The 25,906-nt window shown below is 34.3% G+C and overlaps 2 protein-coding genes across 2 annotated transcripts; one reads left to right on the top strand and one right to left on the bottom strand.

Annotated features, from left to right (window-relative positions):
* Positions 1-1,745: 1,745 nt before the first annotated feature.
* LOC110018778 (3-oxoacyl-[acyl-carrier-protein] reductase, chloroplastic) lies at positions 1,746-7,614 on the top strand (the record flags this gene model as incomplete). Its single annotated transcript, XM_020716213.1, has 10 exons — positions 1,746-1,805; positions 3,327-3,380; positions 4,484-4,564; positions 4,649-4,694; positions 4,765-4,859; positions 4,939-4,971; positions 6,523-6,657; positions 6,749-6,842; positions 7,178-7,260; positions 7,372-7,614. Coding segments are annotated over 10 exons (714 nt in total), but the record flags the coding sequence as incomplete, so codon positions are not given.
* A 1,035-nt stretch (positions 7,615-8,649) lies between these two features.
* LOC110018832 (DNA polymerase alpha subunit B) lies at positions 8,650-19,551 on the bottom strand. The gene is made up of 16 exons (XM_020716287.1): positions 19,339-19,551; positions 19,174-19,249; positions 17,896-18,027; positions 17,115-17,493; positions 16,925-17,020; positions 16,528-16,607; positions 16,155-16,230; positions 15,904-16,068; positions 14,844-14,948; positions 14,640-14,735; positions 14,386-14,478; positions 14,003-14,044; positions 13,873-13,914; positions 9,323-9,450; positions 9,108-9,234; positions 8,650-8,887 (listed from the first exon to the last, which is right to left on the bottom strand). The coding sequence occupies exons 1-16, from the start codon at positions 19,412-19,414 to the stop codon at positions 8,735-8,737; spliced, it is 1,866 nt and encodes a 621-aa protein (XP_020571946.1). The 5' UTR covers positions 19,415-19,551; the 3' UTR covers positions 8,650-8,734.
* Positions 19,552-25,906: the final 6,355 nt, after the last annotated feature.

A 25,906-nucleotide genomic window follows, 5' to 3' on the forward strand; every position in this document is an offset into this window, starting at 1 on the left:
TGGCAATATATATATATATACATTGAAAATATGATTTGGGGTTTTACCATAAACTATGATACTTGACTGAGAATTTGAAAAATGGAAAAAAGAGAGCGGTTGAATGATAAAAAAAAAAAGTGAGGTTCGAAAGTAATTGCAATTTCTATTTTAGAGGTATTTACATACATACACCTAATTATTATTTATTTAGATATCTAATACCTAATTTTAATTTTTACATTTAGACCATATTAATATTTCATATTATATAAAAACACCACAGTTTTAATTTTTAAAAGGTGAAATACACCTTTTTTTTGCATAGGTACGAAAACATATATGCAAAAAATGAAATTTAGGCGTTAGATATATAAATACATAGAAATTAAGTGATATGTGTGCACATAAAAATGTGTTCGCATGAATCTCAAAGCAGATGTGCGACCCAGGAAAGAAGTAGGATCGGCCGGACGAAGCAACCGGCGATCGTTTCCATATGTGCAACAACATAGAGACTCTCTTACCCAAACGGTCAACAGAATGTGACAAACGGAAGTCCCTCAGGAGGGTCGTCAGCCTCTAGAACAATCGATAAGGAACACTCACTCAAGCCATGAATAAATCGAACCAGGACTTGTTAGATGATGGTCGACCTTCATCAATCAAATGGCCCCGAGCTTATTAAATGCAAATAACCTTGTAAATTACCAAAAACCCCTTGAAAAGTTAATGATTAGAGGGTTGACATGTATTTTTATTATATTAGGACCTAGGACTATAAATATGAGTCCATATTATGAATAATGAACACATCTTTTGTTGATCTATTACTATTCATTCACTTTCTCTCTCTCTCTCTCTCTCTCTCACAATTAGAACTTTCCATTTATTAGTCGTGTTTCCCGAACAATTTCAAGTTCAATATATACATATAATTCATTCTAGGCAAAAAGAGTCGAATAAGAACGAACAACTTTTTGTTTGTATTCGACATGTTTATATATCGAGCATAAAAAATTATTCGTGTTTGACTTGTTAACTAATCAAATGAATCGAACATAAGTTTCTTAATGAGCCAAACACAAATTATTGACGAACAAGGAACAATTTTGATAGATCACAACAACTATAATCCAAACTATCCTCATACAATAATATGTGCTAGTTTATTTAAAAGAAATTATGATTTTGGCCTAATCATATAACATGTCGTTAACAAATTTATGCGGGGCTCTCCTTCAATTCTTCGGAGTTTCCGAAGCCAAGCTGCGATCTCACGAAAATTTTCTCTCCTTTCGTCTCTTTTAACGCAAATTTCTGGCTTGTCTGCGATCTCTGTCGTCTCTTTCTTCCTCCTCCCCCGGCTCTCTCCTCTCCCGTTCTGTCATGGCATCCGCATCCCTCGTCTTCAGCTCTTCCGGGATCTCAGGCAAGCCCGCATCCGCTTTCCCGAGAAGCTGGGCGCGGCTCCCCCCCTCCGTTCTCGCCATTGCGCCTCGCTCCCAGTTCCATCGATTGAGATTCAGATCGCCCTATTCCTCTTTTTCCGGTATTCTCCTCACATTTTCATTTTTGTCCGTTGATGGGTGGATTAAAGATATGATTTTGTCTTCCTGCAATTCATTTGGTTATAATTTATAGATCTATTGCCCGGAGTTAAGGCTCAAGTTACAGCCACAGAGCCTGCGAGTATTGAACAATCTAAAAAGGTTGAAGGTCCTGTCGTTGTTGTTACTGGAGCTTCTAGTTACTGGAGCTTCTAGAGGAATTCTAGAGGAATTGGAAAAGCAGTGGCTTTGGCATTGGGTAAAGCTGGGTGTAAGGTTAGTGGAAGTGTAGAATGTTGTGGGTGTTACATAATTTGACTTCAATCTTTTTCTGGCATTGCACTGCTTAATCTTTAATTTTTCTCGAATTTTTAGATTTTTGCCAGCTTTCTGCAAATTTAGCACTTATCCAGAGATTATCTTGTAAGGGCTGCTTTTACTTGTTGATGTATCAACCTTTAATTTTTTAACCGATATGGTATACTATAAACATGAAGATAGTTTTGTATGCAATTTTTGATATTTTCTTAAACTCCAAAGGTCTCTGAGGTAGGTTTGTCTACATGTAAAACTGGCTTCTTTCATCTTATGAGCAACTTCACCTGGTCCATATATCTGTTATGTTTATGCAATGATAAGGGAGTTGCATTTGGTTAACTATCTACTCTGCATAAAGTTCTGGTCTCTGGATGGATCCTTGGAAACTTGAACTCAGCTCTCACTAATGAATGGATTTTCTTTAGCGGTAATTTAAAGGATGGTGAAGATCAATAAAATATTTTCAGATGAAGCCAAATTCATTAGTAGAGGCTTTCAAGTAACTCTGTTTCACTTTTTCTCTGAAAACCTAGTTTATTTCACATTTATTGTGGTCACCGTTTTTTACACTTTGTCTATTTGCTGTAGGATTATGACTTAATCTCATGAGTTATACCATAGCAATTGTTAGTAGGGAAAGTTTACCTTGATTTCTGTTTGGCATAGAATTGTCTGCATTGCAGTTAATTTCCTGCATGTGTAGAATTTGTGAGGATATTAGAGTTGCTTGTTTCCTTCTCACCAATTTTTGTTAGATTCTATTAAATGTTGAGCCCATGAGCGCATGGTATGATGAGTTTATATTGATGATGATAAAACTTTGTTGCTTAATTACATGGATTGAGGTGCAAAGTGAACTTGAATTTTGAGTAAATTCATATTTAGATAAAATGGGCTAGATAAATAAGTTGGAGATTAGTTTATGTGGGGGTAAACAAAATAAGTTGGAGACTAGCTCTTTTTAATTTATGTATCACATCAGAACATATATTCTACCCTTTTGTCGATATAAAAAAAAAATCTAAGGAAGATATTGAACCTATAACCTCTAGCATAAAGGAGGAAATCTAGGCACTGCTCCAGTTCATTATGGATATTAATACTTTTTTTAATGTCATTTATCAGTTGTTTTTTACTTGCATTTGATGTTGCTCGGCTTTCAAGTTTAAAATCTAAGTGTCCATTATAGCTGATTAATTCTCTAGCTACATTCTAGCTACATTTGGAAGAGATTCCTTTTTTTTTTTGGTTACTTTTATGTTGAAGTTTGGTCTTGAATTTTGTCATTTAATGAACTTTGAAAAGTTTTTGAATTAATAAAAAAAAATTACGCATCACTTTTTATATTCATTTCATCGCTCATGTCATTGTTAGTATTGGATGCTCAGAATTGTGACAATCAGGCATCATCTTTATGAATGTTTATCACATGGCATGTAAGAATCATTCATTACTGCAACTAAATTGACTTAATTTCAGGTCCTTGTGAACTATGCACGCTCATCCAAGGAGGCTGAAGAAGTTTCAAAACAAGTAAGTTTTACACCTCCTTCATATTCTCTTTGAGAACTGTGCTAAGTGTTTTTTCCATGTTCTTGTTTCTGATACATGGGGAAATTCATTGATAAACTTAATTATTTGAGGCATAGATTGGAACTCCTTATTTTTTGAAGAAGTAATCAGAAAATAGTCCAGACTGGTTGTGCCATAAATTTCAATAGAATTCATTATCTGAAAATGTTAGCAACACCAGGAATTCCTTGTTTGTTAATCGAAAGAAAGTAAAATAAATTTATCAGACATGTTATACAATAAATTTCAGAATGAGACAATCGATCTTCGTTTTCCTTCTTCTATTCATTGGAAATGTTGTAAGTTTGCTTTAAGAAGTTAATTTGATTTGCAAGGGTATTGGAGCAGCATATGGAATGTGCAAAATGACCAGTTTACACTATTTTACTGCAGCCACTTTCAGTTACATGCATAGTAAATAAAGTAAATGTGATGCTTGTTGCACTATTTATTTGTGGAAGATATACCAAAGAAATCCAAAATTGTTTTTTTTTTTAAGATGTTACTTGACTGGGAAGATCACTACTCATATAACTGTGTTAATCTTTTGTGGCATTTACATACATACATAGTACACAAATCTTATTTATTTACATGTCTCTCAACTAAACTTTCATATTTACTCACAGAGCACTCAGATTTTTAATATCACAAAAAAAAAAAACACTGTTAACGCTTTTTAAAACTGAAATGCACATTTGCATGCATAGGCTTAAAGCATGAAAATGCTATATATCTAAATATGAAAATTTTGGTGTGAGATATGTAAATATTAAGAATTGTGTGCTACTTATGTGAATTTTCTAATCTTTTAACTGTTAATTCGATAGAATAATTCAATTGTTGCGCAGATATGCTTCTCCAGCCTACTCAGCAATACCTGTCAGTATTGATCTGTCACAATCTTTTGTTATAAATCTGTTATTAATGTCTGGGCAACGCCTGGTTTTTTATTATCTTCATACAAGTTTCCTATGAAATGCACATAATTGCCTTTTTTGGTGTGTTTGAGGACCTCAAACATCACTAACAAATTATAAAATTTTAATCCCGATTCTTCTCAGATTGAGGCATCTGGAGGTCAAGGCCTCACCTTTGGAGGAGATGTTTCAAAAGAAGCTGATGTGGAAGCTATGATCAAAACTGTAAATATAAAATGATATTATGCTGACCTTAAGATATTATGATCAAATCATTAAAGCTGATGTGGTTGATTAAAATTCTTTCAGGCTGTAGATGCATGGGGAACAGTAGATATATTGATCAACAATGCAGGTTCATCACCTTTTATTTCCCTGTAACCATCTGCAGTTCTTTACAAAACTAATGCAACCTTGTGTTCCAGGAATTACAAGAGATACTTTACTAATGAGGATGAAGAAATCTCAATGGCAAGAAGTAATTGATCTGAACCTTACAGGCGTCTTCCTATGTACGCAGGTACACATAGATGTGCATATTGTATTTAGCCGTTAAATTTGTTTTTCGTATTTTTTGAATTCGTTTCTTTTTCTTCCAGGCTGCAGCTAAAATAATGATGAAGAAAAAAAAGGTAACTCAAGATCCAAACCAATTCTGTAACTTAGTTTATTAATTTATTTTCTGATTTATGACAGCATTTCTTACTTTTGAATAACAAATTGTCCTTTTTGCGTTTTATTCCATGAACCAATTATTAATTCTTTACTTATTAGTTTATTTTCCAATTGATGGTGTACAAATGTTGTTTCTAAAATATATTTATACACTTGTGTAAACATGGGTTAGACATTTATATTCTCGAGTTTTCCAATGAAATTCAGATTAAGTCTAATAACTGGAAAGATCTCTCCCATTTTCTCTCATCGCCTTAAATCCTTCGGTATCAATGTCGTGGTTTGCTGAGTTAATCGACTGCATTGTTTGCAATTGTGACGGGCTTACGTCCAAGTAGGGAGGTCTGTTCTTAAAAGCCTCTCCATAAGTTGGAGGGTGGTTGGGTAAATGTGACGAGTTGAGTACTCTTATTAAGATTGTTGTGTGTTGGAATATCACATTAATATAGAAAGATGGACTTTTATATCTTTGCTATGAATGATTATTCGTATACAATAAAAAAATTATGAAGGGTAAGAAGTAAATTGGCCAATTTTAATAAGTGGATGGATGGAGGCAGCAAGGATAACATCTTCCCCAAAATGAGCTAAGTAAAGTTAACAATTAGTAGGTGGCTTATGATTTTAGGGATTTAGGACGACTTCATTGTTGAATGAAGGGGATAGATTGAACAAGTCTGACAATGATGATGACGGTCTTGGATCGCCAATGATTAATGATCAACAGCCAGTGGGTGCTGACTGCCAAGTTTCTACTTTCTTTCCTTCTTCTTTTGAATTCACGTGCAACACCGTTAGAAAGTTTATATGACTCATTTTTTAGGTTATTTTGGTAAAACATATGTTGGCCAATTCAAACTAAACACTTTTAACTGTTTGCTAAAATATGTTGGCTGACACAATCAATCTAAATTTTGCAAATCAGATACACTTCTCATTTGGAAATCTTGCCTGCGCGCAGAAGGAAATTAGTGGATCAAGGTTTGTTGAGAAATATAGAATAATCAAGTCAGAAATTTATTACTGCATTTAAAATATGAAAAGGTATGGTTTGGTGGGTATGGTGGTGAGCAAGATTTTATAATGATGAGAGAAAGTGAAAGAAAACTCAAAGAAGGAAAAACCTTGAGTTCCAACGACCCACAACAAAGTTAAGGAGATCAAACTTTTGATTTCTTTAATCTTTTTGGAAGAACTTTGCTCCATTATCGAATATATAGGATTATCACTTGAAAGAAAAGCTTGATGGCATTTGAACGCTTGTAGATTTCAAAATAAGAGAAGGGTGTCAGGTGAGGATTATGAGAAGTCCTGGTAGTAATTTATTGATTTGGAGAAGTTCAGTTTTAGTAGGAGCTGACATGACAAATTTAAATGCTGCTGTATTTGGGTAGCATCTCATTTTCATTGTCTGATTTACAATTGCAGCATAAAAACTTCTACTATATCTCAATGCTCAAATTTCAGGTAAATTTGTTTCTGAACCCGCTTATTCTTTTTCCTTACAGGGAAGGATTATAAACATATCTTCTGTTGTTGGCCTTGTTGGCAATATTGGTCAGGCAAACTATAGTGCTGCAAAAGCAGGGGTCATTGGTTTAACTAAATCTGTCGCTAGAGAATATGCAAGCAGAAATATCAATGTACCTGACAAATCCAGTGAAATTTTTTATTGTTTCATAGATATAACTTTATCGAGTTTGAATCGTTCAAATATACATTATTGTGCCTCAGGTGAATGCTGTCGCTCCTGGGTTCATTTCTTCTGATATGACTGTCAAGCTTGGAGAAGACATTGAGAAAAAAATCTTGCAGACAATCCCCTTAGGTAATCTTCTTTTGCAACACATATCCATATCATAAAATACAACTTGTGCTTTGTTAAATGCTCGGCCAGCTTATAAAGAAAATTCATTTCTTACCAAATGCTTGAGGGACCTTTTGAATGTTAAATTCCTAAAATCACCTGAAAACAATCACCAGTTTAATACTAAGCTTTTTTATTTATTTAATTTTATTTAATGATTGTATTGCTCTACTTTTCTAAACCAACAAAGCAGTTTCCTTGGCTTTATCAGGAATGAGTTTTGATTATATTTCTCAACGTCATATGTCTGCGAAATCAAAATGTCTCCTTGAAAATTAATTTTTTGCAACTTATAGGGAGATACGGGCAACCAGAAGAAGTTGCTGGTTTGGTGGAATTTTTGGCTCTTAGTCCTGCTGCAAGCTACATAACTGGACAGGTAAATTTGATATTTTATTATTGTATATATTGGAAGTTGTGGAGATAATTCATTTATTTATAAGGCTTCTGGTAGAGTCAGAATGGATAAATATGCAATTTTTACATGCAGGTTTTTACAATTGATGGTGGGATGGTGATGTGAGCAGATTTTGTGCTCTGGTTTCTGCTGTGCAACTCATTGTAATTTCTGTTGTGAATGAGGATATTTACGAGGCCATGAACAATTTTGATTTGTTTGCGTTTAGTTATAGATGCCCTAAGTCATTCATATAAACTTTATTGGAAGGAAAATGTTGAGAATGTTTTATTTCTAAGTTATGCTGGATGGGTCTAAAAAAAGATTAGTATAATATATGGTAATCAATTAATTTTTTTTTTTGAAGGCCAATGTTTTTTTTTTTTTTTGGGCCAACACAACTCAATTTCCATTTCTATGTTCTCCCATCTATATTCATGCTTACCCTTGGTAATGATAAAATGGTGCATCTTTCATGATTACCATTACTGAGATTTGTCTAATGCCTATAGATTGGGTTATATTTATGTGCTGAATATCACAAAATGATAATTTCTATTGCGAGCATATCTGGCTACTTTTATACATAAGAACACTGATTTCAGTGTCATTATTTCAGAGGCTTTTGGATTTCGAGTATCAATGTAAATTTTAATCACATTCAACTGCATGAAATTTGGGCTTTAGAGCAGCATATTCCTTGTTTATTAACAAACAATCAAATATGGAATAAAGAAATTTTAAAAAAAATGCAACTATGTATTTCACAAATTAAAACAGTTCAACACATGCTAGAGATTATCAACGTGTACATCTATTCTTTGAAACTTCAAACATCTTATTACAATCAGAAGCTTCAATTGTTGAACTTATATGTTCACCTGATGATCAAATAATATTAAACTTTTTAAATTCACTCACAAGCTCTCATCTTAATCCCAGAACAGTGACAATATATATATATATATATATATATATAGATATAGATAAAATTGCCAAGGGAGTGCAAGTTCTGTGGTTTGTATGTAGAGCAGCCTCTCTGAAAATCGTAATACCCCCGCGTGTAGGGTGTAGTATTCAAATTTTTAGCACACCTAGGGATGGCTAGGGCTCGTCTAATAGCCTCCGGACATTCCTTTTTCTAAAAATATAAAAACAATAATAATAATAATAATTGCCAAGGGGAATTAACCTTTTATCAAGGCGCACAAGTAAAATTACAATGCTGGCATATTATATAGTATAAAAATTTCTAATTGGTTTCTCACAATGTTTCTATCTCTAGATGCACCATTAAATAATAATAACAAATCCATCTCACTCGAGTCTGGAAATATGTCCATTATTCCTTGTTAACGTAAAAAGTTCCTTGTTAACGTAAAAAGAAAAAAAAAAAAAATTTAAAACAAACTCCATCTATCCAAGAAGATGCAACCATTTACATTAAAAAAAAAGATTAAATACGTATTATGGACGCATACGAGTTCTTTGAATCTTTATTATAGTTGAGCTCTACGAAAGTACCTCCTCCAATACCCTTAGCAAGCCTTCCTGGGTTCACACACATACAGCTAACGCCTTCCTCACCACTGCTTTCATAGCTTAATGCCTGCATTTTTTTCTTTTTTTAAGTTAAAATGATGGTATTTTGACGCGATATGAAAGATTTTGGTGATATAATGTATAAAACAAATTTTAGTTACATAGAAATTGGGAGGATGCATGCAAACACCCCGACTTAACAATAATATAAATTCAATAAATTTATAACAAATATAATCAAAATGGGACAGAAAAACTGCAAGGAAAGATTGATTAAAAGCTCTTACCTTAACGAACGGAGCGAGATCAGAGGGAAGCAGTAGGACATCAGGCGTGGAGGGGATGTCCAAGGCTTCTGGTGCAAGTGATAAATCCAAGGGTACACTTTCTGAAGGGGGATATAGAGGGTAGAAGCTGCAATGAAGTGGAAGACACAACACATGTATTTTTTAAGCAGTCATTCAGGACTAAAATACTGAAGAATCCACCAACAATTAATTACCTGTGTTGGTTCAGTAAATGCTTTGCGAGTCGTCCGATGCGATCTACTGAAGCATCAAATGAGTTTCGTGATAACTCCTCGCTGCTAAGTTGTTTTAAGATATCTACAGTGCAGCAATCAAACAAGATCTGAAACAGGAAAGGGTGAAGAATATAAGTGTGCAGAAGCAGGAACTTATGCCGTGGCTCGGCTATTTCTAAATAGAAAAGTATCAAAATGACACCCCTGGTTTTTGTCAGGGGTTATTTTAGTCTCAGAGTTTATAAAAATGTCAATTTAGCGCCACACTATTTTAATTGGGGGCTCAAATAGTCCTTAAGTAGGGACTATTTGAGCTCATATTTGAAACTTTTTATAGACTGAGATTAAATTAGCTGCATGTAAATAGTTAGGGAACCATTTTGGCACTTTATTTCTAAGAAATGCAGGTTTTAAACTTTAAAGGGCATCAATGATGTAACCAAAGTTGCTTTCAGATAGCTTTTTACAATGTTTACTTCAGCACTTCCAGTATCAAAGGTCTTATCATGATTAGGGTAAGAATTAAAGCTGTTTACAGTTCAAGTTTGCATCTGATTCGTCATGCTGTAGCCCAATCCATTGGAGGAATTCCTTCACATTTTCTATAAGGATATGGAGAAGGAAGTTATGCTATATGGATTCAAACTGGGGTGGTAAAAAGGATTCTCAATATCTAAATTGAGTGTGGCAAAAATGATAATATTAAAATATACAATGCAAAACTAGGAAGTAATGATTAAGAAATGTTAACATTAGAGGAATGGTTGGAGTGTTTGTTTATTGAAGATAAAAAAGGTGAAAATAGGCTTTAGATGATTTGAATATGTAGGGTGAAATATAGACATGTTAGATGAATAGATAAAATTAGTAATAGAGGATTAGAAAGGAGAAAGGGATTAGCTTTTAATGATAAAGACTAGAGTAGCGGGAAAGAAGAAATCAGGAGACCTTGAGAGAAATATAGAAAATTAAGAAAATTCATTCTTTTAATTAGGCAGCTAATTACACTCCACTAAAAATCATGAATATCCCATTTATAAATAAAATTTACAAAAAAAAAATAAAAATCTGATTAAATTGAATTTAAATATAATTTTTTGGATCCTAAATTGTCCTTAGAAGATGCACGCCTGGAGAGTTAGAGACGAGGGGAGGAGAAGAGAGAGAGTATATCAGGTAAAGATTACAGGGAGGGAAGTCCTCTATTCATCTTTTGACCTCCTATTTATAGGGGTATAATTGTACAATTATGAAAATGAGGGAATGATTATGGCAACCACCCAAAATGCAATTAATATTGGATTTGTGTTACAATTTGAGTGAATTAAAACAGCTGTCGATTTGCAGATGTGTTGAGTTCAGTCGACCGAAGCGATCAGTAGCGTAAAGATTGCTTCGGTCGAGGGAAAACAGTCGGTCGACTAATTTTGATCGGCCTACCCAACGAGAGGCTCATGTAGCTGGGACAATAAGCCAGGTCCGCATACTGTATCCGTCGACACCGTATATCAATCTACTCGACCGAGCAACCGGTCGTCAATGGGTTGGTTCAGATTGTGCTATTTGGTATAAGGCTTTGATTCTCTGGTCATTATCCTCAGTCGTTAGATCCCATTGAAATTTGTGTTGGTTGTTTTGGTGCATACAATAATCCTAATTTCACACACACACACGCGCGCGCGCGCGCGCACACACACACACACGCACGCGCGCACGCACACACACACGCGCGCGCGCGCGCGCACACACACACACACACAAAACTGTTGGTATCATCAAGTTTGAATATTCACTAGAAATTATATAAATCTCAAAAAAATCATGAAACAAGGTGAATAACCTTCTTTAATAAGCACTATCGATGACAAAAAATTAAAGCTCAAAACTAAATATTTTTTAAATCCAATTTTTCTTTTAATAAATATATTCCTAACAACCACCCTCTGAACCCAAAAGACTACCATTCAAAATATATTAAAAAATATTAAAAACAACCCAAAATTTTTAAAACTATAAAGAAATAAATACTAATAATTAATATAAGAATATCAAAATTAATTAAAAAATGTACATTACTTTGTGACCAGAAAAACACTTCATCTTTCACAAAAAGCTAATTGTGTAGAACAAATTCAAAAGTGATTTATTCTCACAATGGAGTCAATATCACATCAGATATCATTGAATAAGCCTAATTCAAAATTCAGTAGGAATAAAAATAAGACAAATGACCTCTAATCAAATAAATAGTCCAAAAATAACACAATTATAGAACGGTTATGCTAAAAGCTATTTGACAAGATTGACCGCCAAAGAAAAAAAGAATGCCATCATAATACTATTATGGCCAATATTTGTATGGTCAAAGATGATAAGGAGGATACTTGTTACAAAGATTTCTCCTAATCAATTTGGATTTATGTCGGGCAAGTCTACTATGGAAGCTATTCTTTTATTGAAAGGTTTGATGGAGAAGTTCAGAGATAATATGAGGATCTATATTTGATTTTTATTGATTTAGAAAAAGTTTACGATAAGGTTCCAAGAGATATCTTTTGGAGAGTTCTTGAGAAGAAAAATGTTGACATAACTTATATTCAAGTCATTAAAGATATCGAATTGAAGGCGGATTGACCAAATATTTTACTATTTCTGTTGGATGTATCAGGGATCGGCTTTAAGCCCATATCTTTTTGCTTTAGTTATGGATGGTCTTTTTGGACATTTACAGGAGGATGCACCTTGATGTATGCTTTTTGCTGATGATATCCTTCTCGTGGATAAGACGAGAAAAAGAACCCAGAAAAACTTGAATTATGGAGGTCTACATTGGAGTCTAAATTGGAGTCTAAAGGGAGTCTAAAGGCCTTCATTGGAGTAGAACTAAAACTGAATACATGAAATGTAATTTTATTAGTAGTAGCTCTAGTGATTAAAGTGTAAGTTTGGGTGATCAAATTATTAAAAGATGTGAACGATTTAGATAGCTTGGGTCTATTGTTCAAAGCGATGGTGATATAGATGGGGATGTTAATAGTAGAATTCAAGTTGGTTGGTTGAAGTGGAGAAATGCTTCGAGCCTTTTGTGTGATATAAATGTTCCTCTTAGACTAAAAGGAAAATTCTATAAGATGGTGGTGAGACCTACAATGCTCTATGGCGTTGAATGTTGGCCTTTAACAGAGAAGCATAATATTAAGTTAAGTGTTGTCGAGATTAGAATAATTAGGTGGATGAGTGGCTTTACACTTAGAGACAAAATGAGAAATGAATATATTCGTGATAGGGTTGGTGTAGCTCCAGTGAAACTAAATTAGAGAGAGTCATCTTGGATGATTTGGTCACATTAAACGTCGACCATCTGATGATCCAATTAGGAGAGTAGATATTTTAGATTTGAAATATGTTAAGAAAGGCAGAGGTAGACCTAGCAAGACTTGGGCTTATTGTATAAAAAATGATCTTGATTTATTAGAACTAAATGAAAATATGACACTAAATAGGACGCAATAGAGAAAAAGGATTCATGTAGTCGACCCCACCCCACGTAGTGGGATGAAGGCTTTATTGTTGTATTTGTATGGTCCCTAATTGCATAAATTTGAGTTCCTACTCATGTTTAATGCATATGATAGGAAACAAAACCTTATGTCAGAATGAGTTTGAATAAAATTAGCACTCAATTAGCTTCCAACCCATGAGATTTCCCTAGATGACAGACCAACAATTATTAATAGAGACTTATCTAATCAGGTTAGGTTGACCATATCTATTAAATAGATCAGTGTCAATGCATTCCAAAGATAGCCAAATAATGAGATCGTGATTAAAAGAATCATCATCCTTCAAACCAAATGCCTATAACAAAGGCAGATAACTTTCTCTTGCACTACAGAGCCAAAGCAATGATGCAACTATGACAGATCCAATAAATCTAGCCTTAATCAAAAATATTTCCTCTCATAGAGGAGATAAATAATCCTTGGTGCTTGCACACTTGAGAAATTATTGAATTTAGAAATTGAAGTCCTTGCAAGAGGGAAAAATATCTGAGCAATGTCAGTTCATTTGTCTCCTGAAAATGACGTCACCCACATCTCGCAGTGATGTGGGAAAAGCTTTCTAAAGTACACAATCACCTTCTTAAAAAAAAGTTACCAAGCTGACACCAAGACTTCGTTTCACCATAGTGACTACTTTTCAATTGTTTAATGTCATATAGCACTTTTAGCACATCTATCACTAAATTCCTTGAGATTTTTTTCCTCCTTTACTCACTTCAACTTTGATCCAACTTACCCTACATAGTCTAAGTGGTTCAGTTGAGTTTTCTATAATCCAACTCTTAAAAAATTCCTCTGAATAAGCTACATTTCACCTGAATCTGAATGAAGTGTTAAGAAGAAGAGAGAACAATTGCAACCTTATAAAGCGGGTCCCAAATTATTTGCTAGCATAGTTAAAATAAGCATTTGAAGTAGATAAGTAATCTTCACTTCATCTGGTGGGTTACGACTATAAAGGCATACCTCATTTGTGCTGAAACTGCACGGATTTGCAAGGAAAGATATCTGAATAGAAAAAAAGTAAAACACCATCTCAGAGTTGGGCATCATAAATATTTGAAAATTAATAACAATAAGAATGCGTCATGAATACCTGCTGTTTTGCATCATCCGGAATTTCAATATCAAAAGCAGGCTACATAACTCATTAATAGTCAGCGTTAATATTTTATAAAACATGTACTGAGATACAAGAAGAAGCTAAATTCGATAACCGTGAGCTTAATTAAATTTAAGCATAAAGAGGTGGATGAAGTCAGAGTTAGCATGGCCATGATTGTGGTACTGCTTATGGTGATAAAGATAATAAAAATAGAGGCGGTTCAAAATAATGATGATAAACAAGAATTTTAAAATTGCTGTACAAGAAGAGTTGAAAATTGAGGTGACATTAGCAATAATGCAAATAAATCTGAGAAAATAGACACTAAAATCCATACAAATGTGAAATCTCACAAATCCAAAGAAAATGATCACCTGTGGAAAAACAAAATCATGGTTCGCATCACGTATGGATGGCACGAGAACAATACGAGAAGCAGAACCCATATACTGAATGTAATCTTGCAACTGAATAAAAAAATGAAAAAAGTGTTAAAAGGTTTCATAAAAGAAATAAAAAATTAGTAATCATTTGTAAATATACTCCTATTACATATATATATATCTGTGTGTGTGTGTGTGTGTGTGTGTGTGTGTGTGTGTGTGTGTGTGTGTGGCTATGCAACTACCCTTCTGAGGATTTCATCACTGAAAATTTCATCAAAAAGCCTATCCACTGTTCCCTTCTTTATCTCCGGATGCTCAGAATCGAGAAATGGTCCCATCTATAAAAATGTTATTATGTCAATATAATGTAGGAAATTTTCTGGTTTGCAAAACACAAATGTTTAGAATAAAAATAAGTAATCGGGGTCATATTATTGTGGAATTACTAAAATTAGCAACTGTGGTTGTCTTCGGGTAGCATATGCTAGCAATTCTTTGAATGGCTCAAACAGCATGTTATCCGTTGTTGTGAAGGGACCAGCTGCGATGACCTGTTAAAGCCACTAAAGCCATTTTGTTAACAAAGTTAAACGCCTTTCTATCAGCAAAATGACACAAAAATTTCAGTTTAGTTGGCCTATCCTGATTATTGAGTTGTGGATCCCACTATTACCTTCCTAGTTAAGGACTAGGGAAATTTACATACACACAATGCTTATGCATTTACATATCTAACACCTAAATTTTAATATTTACATTTAGAACATCTTGGTATTAAAAAGCTATACATGAAAGGTGTATTTCACTTTAAAAAGTTAATGATCGTTTGGTATTTTTTATGTGATGTTAATTATTTGAGTGTTATGTATGTAAATATGAAATTTTAGGTGTTAAGACATGAATATTTAAGAATTGTGTGGTATATATATAAATGTCCCTTAAAGATTAACAACTGAAAGGTTAAATTCAATCCAGACAGTCTTATTTTCTCTGCATGCAAGTGGAGAAAACCTTCAAATTTGGAAACCCTCCAGCTGGGAGTAACTTCTAAGTAGAGATTGAAAAATAAAACTAAGAAGTGATTGCTCTGAAAAAAAAAAGAAAAAAAAAACTCCATGCCAGCCATCTCTGTTAATTATTGATATAAATCATAGCGCGCACTGCAAAGATTTGGGAGAGTGGTGAATTAGATAACCCATTGCCTTCTATTGATGCCAATAAATGCTTGGGGCATTTACATACAATACTACCCAATTCACCTAAATTTTGCTTTTCAAATTTATAGCACCCAAATCTTTCATATCACATCAAAAAATCCACAATTTTAACATTTAAAAAGTGAATGCAACTTTTTATGCACAGGTAAAGTGGATGCATGTAAAAATTGAAATTTAGGCGTTAGACACGTAAATACATAAGAATTGATTGGTATGCATGTAAATCTTCCTAAAAGCCTTTGCTATAGAGTGAAGATTGATAAATGAAAATTAGCAAAGGTATACAAACCACAGATAGAACTCTTGATGTAATGCTAGAGACATTTTGTTCATGGTCCATTGCTTGCTTCTTTGCAGGAGGCAAACCAACATCAGGAGCTAACGGCAAATTTTCGATAACCTTAGATGCCATCAAGCAGTGTCCACTTGGATTATGGCCCTCAATTCCGATCACCTGAAAATGCACCATTTCAGAATAAAAGGACTAAGTAGAAAGAATTCTATTATAGGCTTTTGGCACTTATGAAACAAAGATTTTACCTGGCCGGGAAAAAATGAAAACTGATCCAACCTTTGAAGGTCAATGCGAACACTCTGGCCTCCTGAATGCTCAACACTATTGCAAGACTTTAACAAAGTCAGCTGAAAATTAAAATTCTATTGAATAATGGCTATCTAAAACCTACAGACAATAAAAAAAGAAGATTTACATACATGCTGCACAATTACTTACATATCTAACACCTAAGCTTTGATACTTACATTAATACAACTTTACCTAAGCATCAAAAGGAGTATTTCACCTTTAAAAAGTTCATGATAGTGATTCTTTGGATGTAATAAGAAAATTTTGAGCATTCGAAATGTAAAAATCAAGATTTAGGAGTTGGATATGTTAAGGAAAACTGTGTACCTGCATTGTAGCATTATTGACTTATCATTCAACCGACCTTCTCCGTCACAACAAATCATACCGACTGCAAATATATTTTTCTGCAAAGGATTTAGTTTGCTTAGAATATCACAGTTGCAGTAATCATCATCATCATCATCATCATCATGACTGGCCATACCACAACAATTTATACTCAACTATAAAGTAATTGTAAAATTTGACATCAAAATTTATGGAAGGAAAAGCACAAGCAGTAATAAGTGTATTCTTACAGCCAAATTATAGCAACTAAAAGTTTAAAATGATTGTAAATTAACGCAACAAATTATACTGGAAAATCTGGACGCCGTAATTTTCTCTTGAAAAAAAAAAAAAAAAAAAAAAAAAAAAACACAGTACATGAAAGAGCCTTCACCTGTGAAGCCAATGTAGCATCATCTGGCTCTCCATAAAGTCCAGATGCGGTAAAAGCATGACTATGCCTTCTGATGCGATCTTCAAGAGAATTAAACTAAATAAATCAAAAGAAAATAACATGAACGATTTATGGAAAGAAAATGAGGCACATCCACATAAAAGATGTTAAAATGAAGGAATTCAATTACCCGATCTTCTATTCGATCATACATGAACCGACAACCTCGCTCTGGAAGTGAACAGTGAATATGTAAGGAGCACCTTTCATTAGGCTGAACTCTTCTAATTACATCATCATCCATGTTTTCAAACATGTTTTCAGGCGCTCGACTGCTTGATGAATGTCGAACTATTTGACCATTGAAAGTAAATTGTGATACAAACTTGTTCATCCTTTGCCCGAAAGGAGTTATGCGGCTATTTAACTTTGATCTCGTTGTAGATGAAGGTTTTTCGCTTGTAGCAGGTGTTGAACCTACATTTGACTCCAAATATGGATCCTCATTTAAATGATTTGGTGAAATAAGCAAACCTTCCTTGATGTCATCTTGTTCTTCACCATGCAGCCTAAGCAAGAACAAATGAACTTGTGAAAAAGCATAAGTATCAAAATAGTCCCTAAATTATTTACATAAGTTCATTTTAATCCCAGAGTCCACACATGCTCCACATTAGTCACCACACTCTTTAATACAAGCTAAAATATTCTCCATGGAGGATAATTTTGGCGCCAATTAAAAGAGACCGGGGACTAAATTGACACATTTATAAACTTTGAGACTAAATTGGCCCCATGCAATAAGTCAGGGGACCATTTTAGCATTTGCATGAATAAGGGCAGAAAAGACATGCAGTAGATAATAGAGGTTACTGCTTTAAAACCTTGATAATGCCATATAGGTGAGTAAAAAAAGATGTACAGAGTAAAACATATAAAAAGTATTTACTTCCGTTAGATTTAGCACTTACATATCAATATCATTGCTCGAGTAGATATGTATATTTGGTTCCTCCTTGATAAGCCTCTCCTTCTGGTCATTTTGAAGATGTGTCAAAAAACCATCCAAGTGAGAGGCCTCTATTCTTAAACCATTTAATTGCCTTTGCACAAGGGATAAAAAAGTTGCAACAAGAATTAATCGTCAGTAAGATAACTTCAAAAGAGTTATGGACGATGAATATAAAAAAAATTATGAAAAAGAAATACGACTATTTTACATTTTCATCAGAACACTCGTAGACTAAGCATGGACCTTTAACGAGTAAAAAGTCTACCAGAAGCAACTGCGCAAATCTTAGCTTGGATGTTGGTTTGATTATAAATTAACAAGCATTAATTTGTGATTTTCAACTCCTTATTCATTTTTTTTTAACTCAAATTTATAGCATCTTACTAAGGTCTTATTGTTTACAAATATAACTGCTATAAAATTGCAAAATTACATGCCTGATTTCCATAGTATGCACAAACAACATCCAAAGACCTATGTGTTAGTATTGCCAAGGGATAACAGGGCAGTGAGCAGTGGAAGTGTACAAGATCTTTTTACACAACCCATTCAATTGTTGACAAATGCCTCCCTTGTTAGCTTTGTAAACAACATAATTAGGAATGTAAACGAGCTAGAAGCAACCTCTGCTTGAGTTTGAACTTGATTAAGTAACCAAATTCGAGTTCGAGCTCGAGCATAATTATACTAGTTCGAGTCAGCTTGTTTATTATAAAAAAGAGAGAATAATATTAATTCAAGCTAGTGTTATCATAACATTTCAAATAAAATAAGAACTAAGAAGATAATTAAAAAAATAACTTAATATAAAATGTAAAATATTTTTTAAAAAAATACTTCAAAGAATTTAAAGTAAAATCTTGAATTTTAATATATATTGATTATATTTTATGTTAATTATTTCTTAAACAAGTTGGCTTGGCTCTGTTATATCCCTAATCATAATCTGATGAAATAATCTAGGGGAAAAAAATGCAATTGGCAAGGGATCCAACAGTAATTTCTAAGTTGATATCCTCAAAACGTCGACATCCTTCCTCACAACCTTCTAGGGTTCCAAGAAGCACTCCATCTACCAAATCCCAGCTTGAAATCTTAAAAACGCTTAATCAATAGAGAAACATAGAAATCCCTATAGATTATCATTTCTTTCCGATCAAATACAGGAAAAAAATCTTCATTTTTTTTAGATCTGACCGAGGAGAACAAGAAGCTGAGGTGAGATGATGAATCTGACCTGTTGAGAAAATATATATCCCAGTTCGCAACAAGGTCTGCCGGACTAAGTTTGTAATTAATACAGTAAGTGAGACCTGATGCATGGAAGCAATTACACGAAAAAAATAAAAAATCACCTTTCCAACTTTAACGAAATAATGAAAAAGAGAGAGATGAGAATTACATTTCTGAAGGATCTCGTCCTCCTCGACGAGAGAAAAACCGGCCTTCTCGAACTCAGCTTTGATCTCTGTATCCATGGCGGATAGGGCTCCTGTCTCTGCAGCGAGCGTTGGATGGAAGATGAAAAAATGGCGGGAAGAATAAGAGAGTGCAAAGTAGCCCCTTGCACGAGACCAAGGTAGACTCTCGGCAGTGGGGTTTGTTTTTTAGCGGCAAGGGTTTCGGGTGGGAAAAGGGTAGAGGTAGCGGGAGTTTTGTTTTAATATTTATTTTAAAAATATAAAGTTACTGAATTAATAATATTTTAATTTTAATTTTATTGACTATAAAATCTTAATTTTATCTAATTTTCTAATTTTTTTGGATAATCACCACTAATTTAAATATGGAGTTATAAATGAATGCCCTCTTTTGAAGTTCATGAATACATTAGCTAGGTGAAATATTTTTTATATTTAGTTGAGAGTGAAATTCAATGGTAGTTATGTTGATTTGATTGCGTTTGGGGCAGCTTGTGTTTATTCAGATAAGTCGCTTATCTAGAAACACAGACTGCGGTGTTCGACCTGCGTTCCGCATTTAGTGTAAAAAACCAATTGTATTTTCGGATAAGCTCCTCAAACGTAGTTTCCAAACAGTAAGACGACGTTTTGAGCTGCCCCAAATGAAGCCTTAGTAGTTGTCGTATGATTTTAGGGAATTAGGACAACTTCATTGTTGAATGCAAGGGATAGATTGAACAAGCCTAACAATGGTGACGACTGTCTTGGATCGCCGATAATTAATGATCAACAACCAGTGGGTGTCTAGTTTCTTCTATCTCTCGCTCTTCTTCTGAATTTACATGCAATACCATAGAAAGTTTACATGTCTTATTTTTTATGCTTTTTTGGATGATGATATTGTTTTCACTACCAACTAAAATTTCAGAGATATTTTATTTACCAGCATGATCAATTTGCTTGTGAAGATGTTAATGAGTACTTTGTAGGAAGCAAAATATTATGTATGTTCTATTTGATGAAATAACAAATGCTGAATTGATTAGAACCAAAAAATTTAGAGTTGGATAAATTTGATAGAGATTTTTGTTTATTATATTGTTCTCTGTTTTGGTGATCCGCTGCCATTTTGCATCTATTATAATATGTAATACTCATTTGGCAACTCGTTAATAGTAGAGGTACAAATTTGGTTTAAAGGGTCAGGTTCGGATCTGACTCAAGTTTTAACAACGCAAATATGCATGAGTCAAACTCATCCCGTTAACTAAATGAGTTAAAATATCTAACCCAAAATTCACCTGCCTTCAACCTGATTGATCCAAACCCCACTCGTTTAATACAAGGCATAAAAGCTATATATGTTAAATTGTGGTCAGATTCAAGTCATTTTTTGTCTAGCGGGTTAAATCGAACCTAACCAAAAAAGTTAAATCATTCAGGATTCTAAACCCAAAACAAATCCAAAATGACAGAGGAATTAGAGTTTTATTTCAATTTATGTGTATTGAGGTATGTGTACAAGTTTTTTATTTGTGTTTTAGGAATGGAATGCTTGTAAGTAGTAGAGCCTAGCATTTATAAATATGGGTTGCTTGTGTAGGCTGAAAGAAGGAATTTTTAGGCTTCTATTTGTTTTCTCTGGGGAGGTTTCGGTCCATCCAAAGCCTCGAAATTTCCAACCCAAATCACTGTTTCTCCAAGTTTTTTTCACTTTTCTTGTTGAAATCAATAACTGCCTCATTTTGATCGGTATCATTTGGTACGAGAGCTTTGGGGTTCTTACGTCCAATCCCTTTTTCAATCGGTTGAGATCTTCTCTGGTCTCCTCCTAAGATTGATTGGTGGATTGGGTTGCAAATTTCATCAGCCCAGCTCGTGCAAGATTGTTTCTTGATTCTCTCTTCCACATCCTTACGCTGCTCTCTCTCAATTTTTGAAGGTTCTTCCATTAATCTCTGGCTGAACTGAGACTTCTTGATCCAGCCTTGAAGCAGTCCAGTCTCATCCCAGATTTCTTTTGGATTCCTCTCAGTTTTCTTCAATTTTTCTCCTCCCCAAAACTCTCGGCACTGCATAATTCGATTTGTTATTGACAGTAGATTTGAAGCAGCACATTGGCAGCTTCCCATTGAATTTTGCTATAGTTGAACCTGTTCAATGTCACTTGTAACTGATCCAACATGCCACCATGAAGAAATTCGGCAACAAATCCATCAAGAACAGGTTCTTGAGGATCTACGACAAAAAAATCAACATTTGCAAACGCAAATTGAGGTCTTGGTGCGAAAAAGTTTGGAGGACTATCCAACTAAATTAGAATTTGAGGTGGTGGAAGACGAAACTGAAATCTCGTTCCACCAATAAAATTGGATGGATGGAGAAAATGAAATTCTTCAAGAAATGAATGAAATAATGAAATTTATGAAGAAAGGAATGAAATCCATTTCATTAAGAAGCCTCAAGTTTTAATAAATTTGAGGATTCAATGTTGGAATCATTGTCAATGCTCGTGTGCGATACAAAAACTGAGTACTATTTTTTGTCTTTATTTGTGAATATGCTCAAAAGGGAGTTCAGTTTTTTGAAGCAAAAAATTCTGAAAATGCAGTTGGCGAAAGAGCTGCTGATAGTGAAGATTCTCATGCCGGAAGGGATGCACAATGATTAAACTAGATGATATGCTTATTACGCTTCTCTTAGCCATCAGCAATCAGACAAATACAAATCTGTGTTCATTATAGTTGACATTTATTAGACACATTTAAGTCATCGAATGATATTTAAGTGGTTGGGAACATCCATTACATACTGGTTCTGCCGAATAAAATATAAATTCAGAAGATTTTTATCATGAAATAGATTGACCACTCACAATAGAACCTACCGACAGCATTCTTAGTCTTGATGTGCATTATGTGCGGCCCTCATTCGTGGCTGATATCTTCTTATTTTAGGATTTCAAATAACTTTTACTGTTTCATTACCTCATCTGCTCTGCTTAAGGAAATATATTTCGTACACCTTACTTTATAAAAACTAATGTAGGGTAAAATGTGGCCATCCTTTGTTAAAGTCTCTTCTTTTGTCTCTCTTGAACGTAAATTTCTGATTCCCTCCTCCTTGTTCCTGGCTTGTCTGCGAACATTATCATCTCTTTCTTCCTCCTCCCCTGCCTCTCTCCTCTCCCGTTCTGTCATGGCATCTGCATCGCTCATCTTCAGCTATTCCGGGATCTTCAGAAAGCCTTTCTCCACATCCGCTTCCTCGAGAAGCTCTACACTGGCGCACCTCCTTCGCCATTGCACCTAGCTCTCCATTCCATCGATTGAGGCTTAGATCAGAACCCTAATCTCTTTCTCCGGTACTCCCCTCACATTTTCGTTTTAGTTCGTTTATGGGTGGATTAAAGATATGATTTTGTCTTCATGTAATTCATTTGGTGATAATTTATAAATCTGTTGCCCGGAGATATGGCTCAAGTTACAGCCACAGAGCCTGCAATTATTGAACAATCTGAAAAGGTTGAAGGACCTGTCGTGGTTCTTACTGGAGCTTCTAGAGGAATTGGAAAAGCAGTGGCTTTGGCATTGGGTAAAGCTGGTTGTAAGGTTAGTGAAAGTGTAAAATGTGTTGGGTGTTACATAGTTTGACTTTAATTTTTTCTTGTATTGCACTGCTTAGTCTTTAATTTTTCTTGATTTGTTAGATTTTTACCATCTTATCCAGAGATTACCTTGTAATGTCTGTTTTTACTTGTTGATGTATCAACCTTTAATTCCTTAACAACATGGTATACTATAAACATGAAGATAGTTTTGTATGCAATCTTTGATATGTTCTTAAACTCCAAAGATCTCTGTGGTAAGTTATTCTACATGTCAAACTGACTTTTTTAATCTCACAAGTACCTTCATCTGGTCCATATATCTGCCATTTTTATGCAATAATAGGGGAGCTACATTAGTTTAACTATCTACTCCGTATAAAGTTCTGGTCTCTTCATGGATACTTGGAAACTTGAGCTTACCTCTCACTAATGAATGGTTTATCTTTAGCGGTGATTTAAGGGATGGCGAAGATTAATAAAATATTTTCTAATGAAGCCAAATTCATTAGTAGAGGCTTTTAAGTAACTCTGTTTCACTTTTGCTCCGAAAGCCTAGTTCAATTCACATTTATTGTGGTCACTGTTGTTTACTATTTTTCTATTAGTTGTTAAATTATGACTTAGGGTCTGTTTGAGACCGCTTGTGCTTTTCAGGATAAGCAGTTTATCCTGAAACGCGGCCCGCCAGTCTACCACCGGGGTCGACCCGCGACCTACTTTTAGTGTAAAAAACCCAAGCATGGTAGGCAGCGTTTTCAAAAACGCGCAAACCAAACGGTTATGTGGCGTTTTCAAAAACGCCACCGCACTTATACGCTGCCCCAAACGGGCCCTTAATCTCTTAGGCTTGTAGGGAAACTCTATATTTCTTTCTGTTTGGCACCTAAAGGTCAGTGTCCAAAGTAACATTCCTAGAATTGTTTGCATTGAGTTAATTTCTTGAACCTGTAGAATTTGTGAGGATATTGGAGTTGCAAACTTCCTTCTCACCAATTTATGTTAGAATCTATGAAATGTTGATTGAGTGATTAGCGCATGGTGTAATGAGTTTATTTTGATGATGAGAAAACTATGTTGCTTAATTACATGGATTGAGGTGCAAAGTGAGCTTGCATTTTGAGTAAATACATATATAGATAAAATGGGCTAGATAAATAAGTTGGAGATTTGTTTGTGTGGGGGTAAATAAAATAAGTTGGATCTCTCTTGAATTTATGCATCACATCATAACATATCTTATCCCCTTTATCAACGAAAAAAATAATATAAGGAAGATATTAAAATTATAACCTCTAGCATAATGGAGGAAATCTTGGCACTGCTCCAAACCACTGTGGATATTAAGGTTTTTTTTAATCTCATTTATCAATTATTATTCACTTTGCATTTGATGTTGTTTGGCTTTCAAGTGTCAATTAGAGCTGATTATGATATTGTTATCTTTAATGTACATATGTCTTACACACTTATAATATTCCCCTTAGTTGTGTTTGATGTAATATTTGGTATAGATGAACTATCTACATATCATGTTATTATTGCATATATCATAAGCGAACGGCAAATTTTGGTATTCTAGGCTCAGTTTCTTTTAGGTTAAATGATGGTAGATCATTATTATTTAATATCCATATCATGGATGTGCTAAATATCTAGCCCATGTGGTGTATCAACAAAATTAAAGTGCTAGTATGGATAATATTATTGTGGTTTGAGAATTTCTCGACGTACTTCTTAAAATTTGGATGGCTTGCCACTTGATCGTGAGAACGAGTTCACCATTGACTTACTTCCGAGGACCGCTCCAATTTCTAAGGCACCATATCAAATGGCTATTGTGGAACTCCATGAGCTCAAGATTCAGTTGCAATAATTGCTTAATAAGGAATTCATCGAGCCCAAAGTTTCACCTTAGGAGTAGCAATTTATTTGTGAAGAAAAAATACAAATATTAAAACCCCTAATAGGGTATCAAGCGACTGAGAATTTTTTTTATATTTGAGATCGACTACGTGCAGCTTCGGGTCATCAGAAGATGTATTTCGACCCAAAGCACAGAGAGATTGAATTCGATGTTGGATATCAATTTTCTTAAGATCTCACTTATGCATGGAGTTACAAGATTCGACAGAAGTGGAAAGCTTCATCCTCACTTCACTGATCTTTTTCAAGTGATCAACAGGGTCGCTAGAGTTTTAGACCATATGGCTGTTCTTTTAAGGCTTACAAGAGTACACATATTTCACATGTCTCTACTTTTGACCTACATGCATGATAACTATCATATCATCCATTACAAGACATTAGTGATTCCCGAGTTATACAAAAATGCGAGATCACATCTTGAAACAAGAAGTGCAACAACTTCAACACAATTCTATTCATTTTGTTAGAATATTTTGAATGATTTCATAGAAGTAACTTGGAAGATTAAAGTGATCGTGAAGTACCCGTAACTATTCCAAAACCAAATTATGAATTTGGAGAGCAAATTCTTTTAAGAGGGGTAGTATGTATGACCCAAACTTTCCTTTTATTTCCCTCCCACTACTGAACTGCTTTCCTTTTTTGATCTCATTATTCTTGCCTTGCCTCCTTTTTTTATTTCTTTGAGTGCACGATTCTCACAATCTAGGCCAACCAAATTCACCAATCTCCATCTCCCACTTGGCACATCATCCCTTCCTTGTTTAAGGAAGATTCTGTGCGATTAGGGCTTCATAGTGGCTGACCCTTTCCTCTGAATCTTTCAGTCCCTTCACTTCTTTATTTGACCGTTAGCTAATGCCAAACTCTTGTGGTGCATTTCGCTCTCATCCATATTCCTCCTTGTCATCTTCCTCTCTCAACAGTACTTGTCAAGCTCTAAGAAACTATAAGGATGAGCCTACTTCCTCCTCTCCCATTTCTCCATTTTATAAAAAATTATTATCTCATGTATAGCTATATATATATAT

The sequence above is a fragment of the Phalaenopsis equestris genome, unplaced genomic scaffold, assembly GCF_001263595.1.
Source record: "Phalaenopsis equestris unplaced genomic scaffold, ASM126359v1 Scaffold000036, whole genome shotgun sequence".
NCBI classification, from domain to species: domain Eukaryota; kingdom Viridiplantae; phylum Streptophyta; class Magnoliopsida; order Asparagales; family Orchidaceae; genus Phalaenopsis; species Phalaenopsis equestris.